Raw genomic sequence first — 15,648 nt, forward strand, 5'->3', positions numbered from 1 at the left:
CTTAAAAGGAAAAAAGGTATTTATAAAATGAAGGCATGTAAAGGGTGCAAATAAAATCAGATAAAACCACAGATGAATGCAATCTACGTACTTGAGATGCAATCTATGTACACAGGTTGTGCTGGCACATTCACCCTCGAGCTTCACGATCATGGCTGCTTCCACTATTTTGCGTGTGAGCTTATTATGGTATTTGTTCAGAATGGTGTGTGTTCAAAAACTGGGGAACAATTTCCATTGCTGTCACATTTGTCACAGTGCACTGGAAGGCTTCTGGGCCATGAAACTTTAATATCATTGCTGCACTCTATAAATTAGTCTTCTATTGATAGTTTGGCCAGTTTGGCCGATATATGCTTGCCAGAAGATAGTGGAATGGAGTATATGACGATTTCTGTGCATGCTACAATGGGATTTTTGTGTCATATAGTACAACCATTGTTTCCCTTTGCTGTACCTATCAATAAAAGACTAATAAAGCACAGAAATGACATTAAATGCTCCCTGTTCAGAAATCTGCAGTGAACATTGCAAATGTGACAGCAATGCAAAATGTACCCCTGTTTTTGAATAAACAACCATTCTGAAAAAGTGCCAAAAAAAAGCTCACACGCGGAATAGTGGAAGCCGCCACTATCGCAAACCTCGAGGATGAATGCATGAGCATAGCCCCTGTTTTCCTTTAGCACAGGGAGGTTGCTTTCATCTCTAATTTTATCCTTGATTTTATTTGCACCCTTTACACGCCCTCACTTCACACATTTTTTTCCTTTTAATAGTCTGGTTCAGCTAATCAACAATGAAATTTTTACCTTTCTGAAAACGAAAAGATATGAAATGTCTTAGCCAAAGCAGTGTCCACCCAAAGAAACAAAGCCAAACAAACACAGCAAAAGCAGTCACACATTGAGACCAGAAGCAGTCACGAGCCACACACACACCTAAACACAAAGCAAAACAGCTGCCACACAACCCTCACAATACAGAAAATTGCAACAAGATACTTCATTTCTGTGCGTAGCTAATGAATGTGTCACTGATGGTAGGGTACCAGAACTTCTTTCTCTCCATTGGTAGTCTCTCAGCGAGTTAAACGGCAATTGTTGCTGAGAGGTGTCTCTGAACGCAGCCTAAAGGTAACATACACCCAATGAAGGCAGGAAATGATTATGATGAAGGTAATTGTGCAGTGTAACCATTGTCACACCGTCACCTCCTGGCTGCGTTCACGGCTGGTTTTGCGGCTATTAAGGATCAAAAACATCACATAATGCAATCTGAAGAGAAACATAGCCCAGGAAAGACATTGGTAGCTTATTTTGTGTGCGGCTAGTGTAGAAGCACTCAACACCACTATGCAGTTCCAGAATGCTAGCTCCAATTGCGCCCACTAACAACAGGTGGACCAGGAGTCGACGGAGACAGTGGCGGCAGCTGCTAGAGACTTGCTATGCTCAAGTTGGATGTAATAAGGCCACTTCAAGGTCATTTAAACAGACACCTTTATCCTCAAAATGTTATCACAGAATTTAGGAAGCGACATGTACATGTAATGCAGCAGCAATGTGTTCTATATTTCTTTTTCACGCACGTGTGTGTGTGTGTGCATACATCTTCATAACAATGAAGTATTACTTCTTAAACTTCACACCTTTCCTCGAGAATTATTTGCACACCCAAGTAGTAGTAATTGGAAATATTAGAAGCAAGCTCAGGCCCCTGGCTATAGAAATTTTGAAGATGGATTTTAGCAACCTTTTATTCAACTTAATGATCTCAGTCAAGCCATTACTCACAGTGAGGTTTTTGTGTATGAGACGTGCTTTCAGTATCCCATGACACTAATTATAACCAAGCTGTGGCTGAATTACAAATTGGCAGAGCAACTGTGGTTTGCGAGTTGGTACTGGGAAAACTTAATTTCTACCAATAAAAATAAAACTTTTTTAGTATGCTTCCATGATCCTCTGAAACTTGTTCCAGTCACCAGTCTGCTTCTTCATTCTCTTCAGTGTAATGACAGTACCTACTCTTTTATTCCATACCTTTCAAGCAGTCATTTGGCTAATGTTTGTGATCGGCTGCCCGAATAGATTGTCTGCTATATCCTATGCCTAATTAACACAGAAAAAACAATAGCACATGCATTGGTGTACAGCATGCTGCGATATGGAATTTTTTTTTACTTGTGTTCATGCAACAAGGTTTATCTTTACTAACATCTATAATTTGTACCCTGCTATAGATATGCCAATTACCAACAATTCCTGCTTTTGTGCTTTCGTATGCCTTTGTTCACATTATTACATAAAAAAGTGTTGTTCTGAAGTATAGGCAAAATAATGTATTCTGCCTCCTTATATGTCCGCGCTCGAACAATCACAACCTTATGATTGTTTTGTTTTGTCCACAGTGTGGACAAGGTATGGTGAACCTGTCCATGCTTTCAATGTGCTAAGGGTTTATGATTTGCCAACTAGCGTTTTTTCTTGAAGCAGTCGAAGAACGTGAAGCCTGTTTTAAACTGTGTGCTTTTTTTTTTTTCTGCCTATTCTCTAGTTTTATTTGCTTGTAAATTGAGTGTGGCGTATGCTCCAACTTTTTATTCTGCTGGACATTTCCACAAGCCATTTGTGGAAGCCTGTATATGCACCATGACATTTCACAAACAAATAATTTAGTATTTAAAAAATTTTAAAAGGTCAAAAATTTGTTCACAGCCATGTAACTATGTAGCTTTTGCATAAAACAAAAACATCTGTGTAGAGAGTAGTTGCAGTAACGGTACCCCTCATGTAATACCCCCTAAATGGGGCCTTTGAGGATCCCCATTTAGGGGGTATTACATGAGGGGTACCGTTACTGCAACTACTCTCTACACAGATGTTTTTGTTTTATGCAAAAGCTGCATAGTTATATGACTGTGAACAAGTTTTTGATTTTTTAAAATGTCAGCTTATTTCTTGCAGTTATTTACCGAGTATTCATTCTGATAGTGCTTCAATCTTCTCGGCAACCAGCCACACAATAAAAACAATAATGAGTGCGCAAACGTTACGGTATCAACTGTCCATTACTATAGTGCTCAAAGCAGCGATCACAACAGATTCAGGCCGTTCAGACTGTCACGACTCACGAGCAATGCTGTACAGGCTCCAGGAAAACGCAGCTATACGGAATCGTACGATGGTACGATTGGTATGCATGCCTCTTTTCATGCAGAAGCCACCAAGATATGAAGCTACGGTGTCATTTGAACAAATATAGACACTAAAAATCTAAATCTATAATCAAATAAAAAATAAATGCAGTTAAAAATGCTTAACGCTTGAAGCGTTTACTCAGCTGACGTCGTAACTCCGTGCAAAAAGCGGGTCAGGCGGGTCCCCTTCAAATTTGAGCCACGTGACTAACTTAAAAAAAAAGCAAAAAGAAACTGAAACGCTCCAACCAACGGCCGTCCTCCAGTCTGCCGCTGTATTGGACCTTGGTATTGGCGCGAAGACGCAGGAACGCATGTGAGGGAAAATCAAATAAGTTTAATTTAAACAGCGTTGAATATTCCGTTGAATGTGTCTATTTGAATCTGCGACGCAAGAAAATGTGTGCAAGAAATTATTTAAAATGGAGTTCTTAAACAAACGACGAGAGATCTACGTTTTGCAGCGGAGAGCCTGATCGGTTACTGCGCCGTGCAGCGCTGCGCGGAGGAGTTCCGGTTATTTGTAACTTCGCGCGGGTTTTGTGGTGCTTGTTCTCATCGTAGTACCTGCGTTCAAACGCGCGGTTCTTGGAGAATTGAGAAAATACAAGTTTTCGGTAAGTAAATCCTCTGGATTTGTTTCAGGTAAGGTGCTCTCTTTTCTTTATATGTCTTTTGAAGGTTTCATAAGCGTTTTTTGTCCCCAGGAAGCTTTAAGTGGACAGTGGCAAGAAAACAAAAACCGTTGCGCGTGCAACGGACGCACCGGTCTAAGTAAGTACATACTTTTGCTATACGAAACTCACTTGGATTTAATTTGAATTTTAAACTCGTATTATGTTATTGTAGCTGTTGATTCGGGCTGCTGATTTTTTTTCTCCAACCTTTGCGCTCGTCGCCGTGTTGTGAAAACGCACGCCGGCCATGTGGTTGGCAGGCAAGTACCACGCTAGTATGTAATATACTTAGTGAATAAGTTTAATTTCAAAATCAAGCTTTGTTGTTGACTCGGAAAGTGTTCAGGTATTCTCTGACGTGCAGTGTCTTGTTCCTCCCATGGTTTTCAGCAGCTGGCAGACTTTTTTTTGTTTCCTTTTTTTTTTTTTTTCTCCGCAGCGGACTACGATCTTCAGTGTTCCTTTGTTAAAAGCGAAGGCGCCTTTTAGCGTATTGTGAATTTCAGTGATTAACGCTTTTTCGTGTTGTTTAGAATATATTCTGGCCAAATGCGGAAGCCAGCGACGATCGTTTTTGAATCTACGCTTTTGCGCCGATCGCCGTGTTTTAAGGCCAGCGACGCCGGCCCAGCGTTCGTGCACTTCTTTTGTCTCATTTAATTAAGCGTTGATGTTGGCGTAAAACCAACCGGACATTCTGTATTTTTACTTACTCTTACTCATGTATTGTCAATTGCATTTTTTGCCAGAACACGCCGCGGCGTACTTCGAGCTAGAAAGCATTTCGAGAAGCCCTCTTCTGCGCAGTGCAAACAGCATAGCTTGTTTGCATTGTGCAAAAACGTCTCCTCAGTGAACGTGCGAATCGGCGAAGATAGTTTAAGAAGAATTTTCGTTTTGTATCTATCTAGAAAACGTGACCGGTCAAATCTCGTGCTCCCCATGTACGAGACCTTGGTGTTATTTTTGATTGAAGATGTTATCTCCGATTTCGTGTATCTTCAGCTGCCTTACTCTCGTTGAAACAGTGTTTTTTTTTTCTACACTAAAAAAAAAAAATTTGTCGCAATGAGCGTCACTCTTTACTGCGCACTTCTGAGACCGCGTCTTGAACTCTCGTCAGTATCCTAGAATAGCGTCTCTGTTAGCCATTGCGCGAGAATTGAAAATGCTCGGCATAAGTTTATGCGTTCAAGTTCGTACTTTTCTACTACAGTACAGTGAATACTATAGTTTCTACAACTATGATTCTCTTTTGCCAGACCTCAATATGTCTGCTCTTAATAGCCCTGTATACATGGACTCGACAGAGTCGGGTCGAGTAAGCCTGTCGAGTAAAAAACCAGTTGTCGGGTTCATGTATACAGTCGGGTCGAGTAAAATAGCCGCGGAGCGGGTCGCGTTAACTCGCTTGCAGGGGGTAGGTTAACTCGCTTGACCCGCTTGTCTAAAAGCATGTAGACGCTGTCGAGTCAGCGAGTCGAGTTATGGCGAACTCTGGGATTAAAAAGCAACCGGAGCGGCGAGGAGCGTCAGCGAAGTTGAATGCTTTTTAGCCCTCATCAACGATAAAAAAGAATAATCGAAGCTCTCGATAGTAAAATGCAACGGAATCAAATACGAGTAAGAAACTTGCACAATAACTGCAAATCTCGACGCTACGCGCCGCTGCGATACTTACTCGCTAGAAAGCGAGTTCTTGTAGACACCAATCGGGTCGAGTAATGGTGACCTCGCTTACTCGACGCTTACCCGACCCGGTGCTGTCGAGTCCATGTATACAGGGCTAATGACAGGCGGCTTCTGCGTCCCATGACTCATTTGCAGGTCTCTTATGACTTGACATTTATTGGCATGCACATATTTGCCTTATTGCTTTTTTGCATGCCTCATTTTTGAATGAATGCTTTTAAATTGTCTGTGATGTATGGCGCACGTCATATTTGTTTTTGACCTGGTGTGTGCTTGTTTAGGCTGCTTGGCTTTGAGGCACACTCAGATAAATCCATCTATGTTGAATGCACTTAGTTTCAGATATGCATAATAAATCGCGGAATCTGTGAAAGCCGAAATTCGTGAAATGCTGCAGTGGCTGCACAGCATTGTGTTTCTGGCTTTTGTGACCACAGTTCGCCACTCTCCTGCCCATTTTATTGATTCATAGTCACGGTGAGCCTTTGTCTTACCCCCGCAGGGGGCACCTGTTAAAGCAGGTGTTTGTGTGTTTTGTGCCAAATCACGGACCCCGAGCACCCACGCTTAGCCGTGCGTGGCATCGTCGTGTCTGGGGAAAAGGGGATCCTGGTGGTTGAGCCGATGCCGAGTGTTTGGACCTTTAAGGCCCCTCGGTGGAGGCAACACACCACTTTGGCCCACGTTTCCCATAGACGGCACCTTCGGCCTGACCCGACCGGGGGAAATTGGCAGTTGCCTTTTCCTGTCCTCCCCTCCATCTTTTGCTTTCCTGTCTTCTTTCTTACAACTGTCCTGTCTCCTCCTCTTTCCTTGGATTTTTCATTTTCCAGGTGGCAAGGGTTAACCTTGTGTGGCTAACCACCCTGTGTTACGCCATATTTGGTTATAGTCAAGGTGTAAGGCTGGCATGGGCTGGACTTTCTCGGAAGCTCCTGTCCCGTCCCTTTGTTGGGCTCGGTGGTGGGTGGCCGCCACCCTGGCCGAACATCAACATTATTTTTATGGCTTCTTTACTCTCACATGATCGATCCCGAAAAAGGGGTCGCACCGATGATACCTCCAAATTCTTCCTGAAAAACCCAAACAGGTTCCCACGATTTCATGTAGTGCACAGTGACAACGCTGAGAAAACAGCTAGACAAATCTCACCTTTCATAGTGACCAAGACACTGACAGAAGTAATAAGTCAGGGTTACAACGTGAAGAAACTTCTGAACGGAGACCTTCTATTGGAAATCTTCTATAATCATCAGCATAAAAAGCTGTCCACATTGAAGTCTTTTGGTGAAATCCCAGTGACCATCAGTCCACACCGTTCTCTGAACACCGTCCGCGGAGTTATCTATGACGACGACCTCAGATCCCTGACCGAAGAGGAACTTCTAGAAGGCCTCAAAGACAAAACGTAACAGATGTCTATAGGATAAAAATGAGGCGTGATAACAAAAAGATTCCGACCAAGCACCTAGTCCTGACATTTGCACAAAGCATCCTCCCCGAATCAGTCGAAATAGGCAATGTGAAACTTCAACTCAGGAAATATATTCCAAATCCTCGCTTCTGCTTCAAGTGCCAATGCTGTGGTCACAGCTCCCAGACCTGCCGCGGCGAGCAGAGATGTGCAAAATGTGCTTCCCGTGAACATGATTCCGAGAAATGTGAGGTTCAGCCACATTTGTGTGCCAACTGTGAGGGTAGTCATCCTGCCTATTCACGCACATGCCCAATATGGAAACAGGAAGAGGAAATCATTACCATCAAGGTCAAAGAAAACATAACTTTCCGGGAAGCAAAAAATCGTGTTCTGTCGAAAAACCTGCCTATTCTGTTGTGGCACAACAGGGCACCGAGCCACAAGAGAGTCTGGCACCTGCCCAGGTTTCACACAGTGAACCGGGAGCAGGGCCATCCGTGCCCTTGGTGGCTGCGGCCAGCGCTGCGCCACCACCAGAAAAACAGGCTGCGCAGACCCCCAGGTCAGCCGGCCCCAAGGCCTTTCACCATGCGGTGAGGGGAAACACAAACGCACCTCTGCGGTCCGCACGGGCGTCCGGCGTGTCAGAAGAGGCGATGGACACAAGCCAAGGCAGTCCTGTGCCGTTGACGTCAGACGGACGGCGCAGCTCCTTGGATTGACAAAAAAGAGATAAGCCCCGAATCAGAGGGCTCGAAAACAAAACTTAGAATTCTCTACTCATTTAATACAAAATGGCTTTTATACAATGGAACTGCAGAGGACTTTTAACTAATATGAATGACATAAAATACTTATTGGCCACTCACTCATCACTAGCCTTGTGTTTGCAAGAAACAAATTTAAGTCCCAAACATAAGAACATACTCAAAAACTATACAGTCTTCCGTCGCGACCGAGAGCAGGCTCTCGGGTGGCGTTGCCATCATAGTAAAAAATGGAGTAGCAGTTCAAGAATACAAACTTAAAACTAAGTTTGAAGCTATAGCGGTGATCTTACAGGCCTTTAAAACAATAACTGTGTGCTGCATATACTTATAGCCACACCTTAAATTTAGTATCCATGAATTAGAAGATCTTTTAAAGCAGCTTCCAGAGCCTTTTTTAATAGTAGGAGATTTTAGTGCACATTCCATCCTTTGGGGCAGTAGAAAAACAGATACGAGAGGCGAAATCATAGAGGGTTGTATACTATGTAATAATATCTGTCTCCTTAACACCTGGAAACCAACCTACTGTTCATCTAGTTCATAAAAAATGAGCTGTATTGATTTATCTCTCAGCTCACCCTCTATATGTACAGATTTTAAATGGGGCGTTTTAAATAATCCATACGGAAGTGATCACTTACCTTTACTAATCAGCTTAACATCTTCACCACAAATCATCCCATCCAAGCCGCGACGCTGGAAGCTGCATTTAGCCGATTGGGCACTGTTCCGAAAGAAGGCCAGCCTAGAAAAAATTACTTCAGATAAGTATAATATAGATGAACTAAATGATGCTTACACAAATTGTATTCTTACTGCAGCGCACATAGCAATTCCTCAGTCCTCTGGAGTGATGAAACAAAATCATAGTCTGGTATTCAAAAGAATGTAAACAAGCAAAAAAGGAACAAAACAAAGCATGGAGAATTTTTCGCAGGTACCCAACACGACAATTTCGTAAAGTTTAAAAAAGCAAGAGCCAAAGCCCGCTACATCCGCCGCCGCGCCGAAAGAGCCTCCTGGCAGAATTATGTAACTTCAATAAACAGCTCAACAACATCAGAACAAATGTGGGAACAGGTTAGAAAGCTAAATGGCAGCTACTCTCCATTTACCATTCCCCTTCTAACAGCCCCCGGAGTACAGACAACTATACAACAACTGGCCGACATTTTAGGTGAATACTTTTCTGCAGTTTCCAGTCCATCACACTACACTCAAACATTCCTAAAATACAAAAACACTGCAGAGCAACAAAAACTCCCTACAAGTAGTGGTACAAAAGAACCGTATAATAGCTTGATTACACTACAATAAATAAAAAATGTCCTAGCTGCCGGTAAACAAACCACCTAGTTCTGACCAAATTCACTACGAAATGCTCGCCCACCTATCCGAACCTGCTATAGAGGCACTATTAAATTTCTTTTAACAAAATATGGGTCCTAGGAAAATTGCCAGAGGCGTGAAAAAAAGTTGTTGTCGTACCATTTTTGAAACCCGGAAAGGAGCCGACATCTCCTGGTAGTTATAGGCCCATTGCTCTCACCAGCTGTTTAGCAAAATCCTTTGAAAGTGTTTTAAACATCAGACTAACTTTTGTTTTAGAATCTCATGAACTCTTAAATAAATATCAGTGTGGTTTTAAAGAAGGATGCTCAACAACTGACCATCTCGTGCGTCTCGAAAACACTGTCAGAGAGGCTTTTATACACCGACAGCATTGCCTTGCCGTTTTCTTTGACCTTGAGAAGGCATATGATACAACTTGGAGGTTTGGGATATTGCGCGACCTGGCAGATTTAGGCATATGTGGCAGAATGCTAAAGGTTTTAAGTGACTTTCTGTCACATCATTTGTTTCAAGTACGTCTTGGGACCACTTTGTCAAGAACCTTTCTGCAGGAGAATGGTGTGCCCCAAGGGTGCATTTTAAGCACCACACTTTTCGTTGTAAAAATGAATACGATTAGTAAAGTAATACCAAATTCCATAATGTATTCACTCTATGGACGACCTTCAAATAGCCTACACATCATGCAACATGTCCACATGTGAGAGACAGATCCAATTACCAATAAATAAGCTAACAAAATGGGCCAGTGAAAATGGGTTTAAATTTTCTCTGCAGAAGACAGTGGCAGTTACGTTCTCGCTCAAACGAGGCATACAGCCCAATCCTACCTTACACCTAAATGAAATCAAATTGCCCGTAAACAATAACCATAAGTTCTTGGGCATTACTTTTGACAAAAAAACTCACTTTCCTCCCCCACATACAAGCACTAAAGAAGAAAGCTTCCGAATCCCTAAACATCCTAAAAGTCCTTTCACGCAAACATTGGGGATCTGATAGGACATGCCTTTTGCATATATATCGCTCTGTTGTGCGCTCCTCCTTGGGCTATGGAAGCATAGTTTATGGATCAGCTAGGCAATCATATTTAAAGAAATTAGACCCAGTGCATAACTTAGGCCTCCACCTTGCTTGTGGTGCATACAGAACGTCTCCTGTGCATAGCCTCTATGTGGAAAGCAACGAGCTTTCACTGAAAGATAGACGAGCTTTACTTACATGCGCGTATGTCCTCAGAATAAAGTCACAAAAAAAAAAAACGCCTGTGCTATTCAATAGTCGCAACTTGCCCTTCCGGTCATTTTCACAAATAGGCCTCAGTCAACGAGGCCATTGATAAAACGGTTTGAAGAGATATGTTGCAAACTCCATATTCTGGACACATTACCGGATATCGCTCAAAACAACAGCCCTCTACCGCCATGGTACAATCTTCCCACAATCTGTGTTCTCACTCTCACACAGTTTCCAAAGACTAAAACCCCACAGGAGCACATTATTCAGGAATTCCTTAAACTTCAGGAAGAATACAGAAGCTTCACAGAGTGCTATACCGATGGATCGAAAACAGCTGTGTACACGGGAAGTGCAGTCGTGCGAGGAGATTCCGAGAAAATAATAAGACTTCCACATTGCGCATCTATTTTCACTGCTGAATCCCACGCCATTTTTGTTGCTGTAGACAAAATAAATAAAGAAAACGTTACAAACAGCATTATGTACACAGACTCCCTAGCCATCCTCACAGCTCTAAATCCAAGAAATGCAGCCGCTCCTTTGCTCGGAGACATAATACACAGTATAACAACGGCCATTGCTCGAGGATATAACAAAATTTTGTTGGGTCCCGAGTCACATGGTCATTAAAGGCAACGAGAGAGCAGACACGTGTGCTGCTAAAGCCCGTGACAAGCCAATAAAGAGTATAAACCTACCCTACAAAGACTGTATGAAACTTGTACATCACAAACTAAAAGAAAAATGGCAGTATTCCTGGAATAGTAAAGTGGATAACAAACTACACTTAGTAAAGCCCATTTTGGGAGAATGGATGTCGTGCCGGCATCAGGAACGTTTCATAGTAGTATTACTATGCCGTCTCCGCATTGGACACACACACCTGACACACAATTTTCTTCTGACAAAAAGAGAGAAACCTCAATGCTTAAAATGTGAACAACTAACTATTAACCACGTCTTTATCATGCACAGATCTCGAAACATTAAGAAAAAAATATTTTACCCCATTTTACAAACAACACATTTCTTTTCACCCAAAACTGATTTTAGGCGAAGATGGACTTGTAGATTTGTCTTGCGTTTTCAGTTTTCTAAAAGAAGCAAATGTTTTATACAAACTGTAGAATAAATCAAGTGTGCATCAGTAAACAAATTAAAACTTTAAGCTTTCCACATCATTGCATTAGCAGCTTATGCGCCATAAAAACCAGCACAACCTGTTTCGTAAAAGGAGACTTTCTAACCAAACTCCAGTTAGAACACACGTGGTTTCCCCCTTTTTTTCACACACAAAAAATAACCTTGCTCTTGGCGCATGATAGCCTTAGTTGCTTATGTGCCAAAAAACCCAACACAACACCTTTTGTCTTACTGTTGTGAACTGACATGATTGAACATGTGCAATTATATTCTACCTTGGCACGCTAAACTTGCACAATATGCTGCTGCTGCTTCCACGGTTTGACTGTGTAGTACACATTTTCACAGGTGTAAGATGTTGCGTGATTGCTTTAACCCCTTCACCGTTTTGTTATATCAACGAATTTCTTAACAAAACTGCTTACTTTTTTATTCCTGATTTCGGGTATTATTGCTATAAAAAGCATGCATTCAATCTTTAAAAAATATTTGAAGCAAACGCGAAGTCAAATTAGCATATTGAACTTTATTATTTTTCGCAATACGGTAAGCCAACTGCCTGCTGGTAATGAGCAATAAAAATTAAAAAATGACCACGGCCAACAGTTTCTTAACTTTTTCACTGAGTTATGGTGATCGTCCGAAGAAGATTACAACGAAGAAAAGCGTAGTTTATGAGAAGACGGGCCAGCAGTGCACGCGTCGCCTCCGCCGGATGCCATTTTTAAAACCCATGTTGCCATACAAAAAAGACGTTTATGTGGTAGAAAAAAAACGAAATTAACAGGTCAGTGCTGCCATCTGTCGAGCAAAATGCCATTTAAGCCACAAACGAGCGCTGCTCGTCCGAAACGCTGAAGGGAAGAACCTATTCAGCGAGGACAAGCTATAGTCGTCCAAAACGGTTTGGGGACGGCTTGGCAAGGACGAGCGCAGCTCGTCTGAAACGCTTAAGGGGTTAAACTTCAGTTTTAATTTGCATATTCGGGGGTCGTTTATCTAGTATCTAAAGTGAGTTTTGACATGCACTTTTCTCTGTCCATAAGCACACTCGTGTGTGTGTATGTAGCTTCTTTTCTCTTTTTTTTTCCACAGATGGCATGGTATCCGAAAATTGTGACTATTAAAAAGGATGGAACCACAGGGTCCGTGTTTCCATTTCCAAATGGCCGATGCTCGGTTGGTGGGTAAGTATATTCACTCCGTGGTTGTGGTTGTTGTACAATGGACCACATTGTCATCGTGGTCTGCTGTTTTGTGTGAGCGCTGTTACCTTTGAGTATAGTAGTAATAACATTCACTTTATGAAACCTGGATCCGATATCTGTGTGCAGTGAATTTGGTGCTTGATGAAATATGGCCTAATTTACTTCTGTGTTATAACTGACTACTACTACTGCCGGAAATTTGTCTCACATTCTGCTTCGGTTTGGTTTAGAAGGTTTAATGTCCTAAAGCAACTAAGGCAGATGCTGTAGTGGAGGGCTCCGGAAATTTGTCATCTGGGTTTTTTTTTAACGTGCAGTGTATATTGCACAGCACATGGGTGTCTTTTCTTTTCACCTCCATGGAAAAACTAGTGCCAAGGCTGGATGGCACTGTCATGCTATTGAGGGTCCAAAGTGTAGCAGGAACACCCATTAGCTGAGGTATTAAATGTTTCGTTTGTCATTTCAAGAAAAATATGTGTATATGTATACATATATATATATATATATATATATATATATATATATATATATATATATATATATATATATATATATATATATATATATATACATATATATATATATATATATATATATATATATATATATATATATATATATATATATAAGAACGGTAATTGAGGTTCCATGATCGTTTTTTGTTTTCAATGAAATTTTGGTACCTGGCAAATTTCTCGACACAGAGGAATGAACCTTAGTTTTGCAAGGTGTGTAGTAGTTTTCTCGGACAAATAATCATACATAGCTATAGGTGCAAAACGCCGTTTTTGCCATTTCAAAAAGTTGCAAATTTGGAGACCTGCTGCTTCCGCACTGAGCTCTTGTCATCTGTTATGTTTTACCCACTAAAGCTATGCAGTTTTCTTTTACGGGAATTATTAAAAACTTGTTTTGTTGAGGCTGTTGATTTAGTAAAACATCGCAAACATCGCTCCAGAAGCAATGCGCTACAAAAAAGTCCATTTTCAACCTTTAATACGGGCATGATGCGTTACGTTGTTAGCATAAAGATTTTTCTATTTATTATTCAGATAATTTCCTTAATTTTAGGCAAAATTGGGAGCTCTGGACAGTTACGTGTGTTCTCTACAATGCATCAAATGCGCCCAAAATTTCGAGAAAAGCCAGAAAGGCGCAACTTTGACTCCACTTAAAAAAAAAAAATCATCTGCAATTTTTATAAAAATCCCTCTCAAGAATCCTCAGTACCTCAGAACCATTGCGGATTAAAAATTTTATGCATTATATTTTTTAAAATTAGAAAAAAAAAATAATATAAAACCAAGCGCTTGTTTTGAAAATTGTCAATATGCAGCCCAACATTCTGGCGAGACTTGCTAAAATCTTGGCAGTGAAACTTTTTTTCTATATTATTTGTGCTTTGGTTCCTGGAAAAATTTGAAGCTCTAGATTTCTCCGTTCTTCCACAGAGCTATCTAGCTAAGAAAAAATGTGATCCAACACGGAGCGAGTCTGCCATCCCCCTAACCTGCAAAGCGTATGTAACCTCAGTTTACGGGGATGACGGGTTTGCTCTGTGTTGGGTCGCCTTTTCTGTGAGCTACATAGCTCTGTTGAAAAGAATACTCATCCTCTAGGCTCATTCGAGCTTCTGCTATAAAGAAATATACAATTTCGATAACACTAGTATGCTGCAAAGTGTTTTGATCAGGATTGTACCCAAGTGCATATTAAAAACAGTCTTCATGAAAAGAGTATTGTTACTTGTTCTCATAACCGGAAATGAAATGAAGAACAGGATTGAATACCACTGTACCTCGATACAAAAAATATATATATATAGGATAAAGAAAATGTTAAACCGTCACTTGCATTCTCCCATAAAATTACCAGAAATAGCGAATTTATTCCAATTTAAGCTTTTTCCAATCATAAACACTTTGGATTTTGGATATAAACAACATTCTAAGCATTGAGGAGGCTTTGGATATTGCACAAGTTAAAAATTCAACTAAATTCAGAAAGTAATCAATCGAACTTATGACGCTTACTCCTTGGGGAAGCGTCATATACAATCATATAACTTCTATACAATGAAAACATGCGTTCAGATTTATATTTATTTTTATATTTCTAGTTTACATAACGCAATACATTTTATGCCTAGTGCTTACGAAGTACTTGGGATTGTTTTTAGTAGAATTCGATAAAAATCAAACATGCTGTAGTTTTTTAAGTTTTAATCAAAGTTGTTCTTTCTATATATATTTTTGGATGTTGGCCGATTTCAAGATAACATGGGAGAAAGAACGGAGAAATCTAGAGCTTCAAATTTTTCCAGGAACAAAGCACAAGACACAAATAATACAGAGAAGTTTCTCTGGCAACACTTTATTAAGTCGCGCCAGAATGTAGGGCTAAATATTGACATTTTTCAAGACAAGCGCTCATGTTTCTATTTTTAGACGATATAATGCACCATATTTTTAATCCGTAATATTTCTGAGGTACTGAGGATCCTTGAGAGGGATTTTCATAAAAATTGAAGGTGATGTTTTTCTTTTAAAGGGGAATCATAGTTGTGCCTATGATGCGTTTGGGCGCATTTGATGCGTTGTAGAGAACACACCTAGTGGTCTAGAGGTCCCATTTTGCCTGAAATTAATGACAAGAGTTGAAATAGATGACAAGAGTTTAGTGCGGAAGCAGCAGGTTTCCAAACTTGAAACATTTATAAATGGCAAAAATGGCATTTTCCACCTCTAGCGATGTATGATTTTTTTTTTTTTTTTCTGAGAAAACCACCGCACACCTTGCAAAACTAAGGTTCGTTCCTTTGTGTCGAGACATTTGCCCACCTCTTATAAACATTTAATTGAAAGGAAAAAATGGTCATGAGACCTCGATTACCGTTCTTATCTGAACACACCTATATAAATATATAGATATATATTTTTTGTAG

The 15,648-nt window shown here is 40.7% G+C and overlaps 1 protein-coding gene across 4 annotated transcripts in view; it reads left to right on the plus strand.

Annotated features, from left to right (window-relative positions):
- The first annotated feature begins 3,504 nt into the window (after nt 1-3,504).
- Nucleotides 3,505-15,648, plus strand: part of LOC146206333 (uncharacterized) — a 58,362-nt gene continuing 46,218 nt past the window's right edge. Inside the window, exons 1-3 of one of the 4 annotated variants that reach the window (XM_084590999.1) lie at nt 3,505-3,847; nt 3,910-3,976; nt 12,589-12,680. In XM_084590999.1, the coding sequence (XP_084447125.1) occupies nt 12,589-12,680 (92 nt within the window). In that variant the 5' untranslated portion in view covers nt 3,505-3,847; nt 3,910-3,976. Of the gene's footprint in view, nt 3,848-3,909; nt 3,977-4,192; nt 4,226-12,588; nt 12,681-15,648 lie in introns of those variants that run through there. The other 3 variants (XM_084590998.1, XM_084591000.1, XM_084591001.1) reach the window with 3 other exon arrangements.

Source organism: Amblyomma maculatum, chromosome 1 (assembly GCF_055883805.1).
Source record: "Amblyomma maculatum isolate TAMU_Amacu chromosome 1, ASM5588380v1, whole genome shotgun sequence".
Taxonomy (NCBI): domain Eukaryota; kingdom Metazoa; phylum Arthropoda; class Arachnida; order Ixodida; family Ixodidae; genus Amblyomma; species Amblyomma maculatum.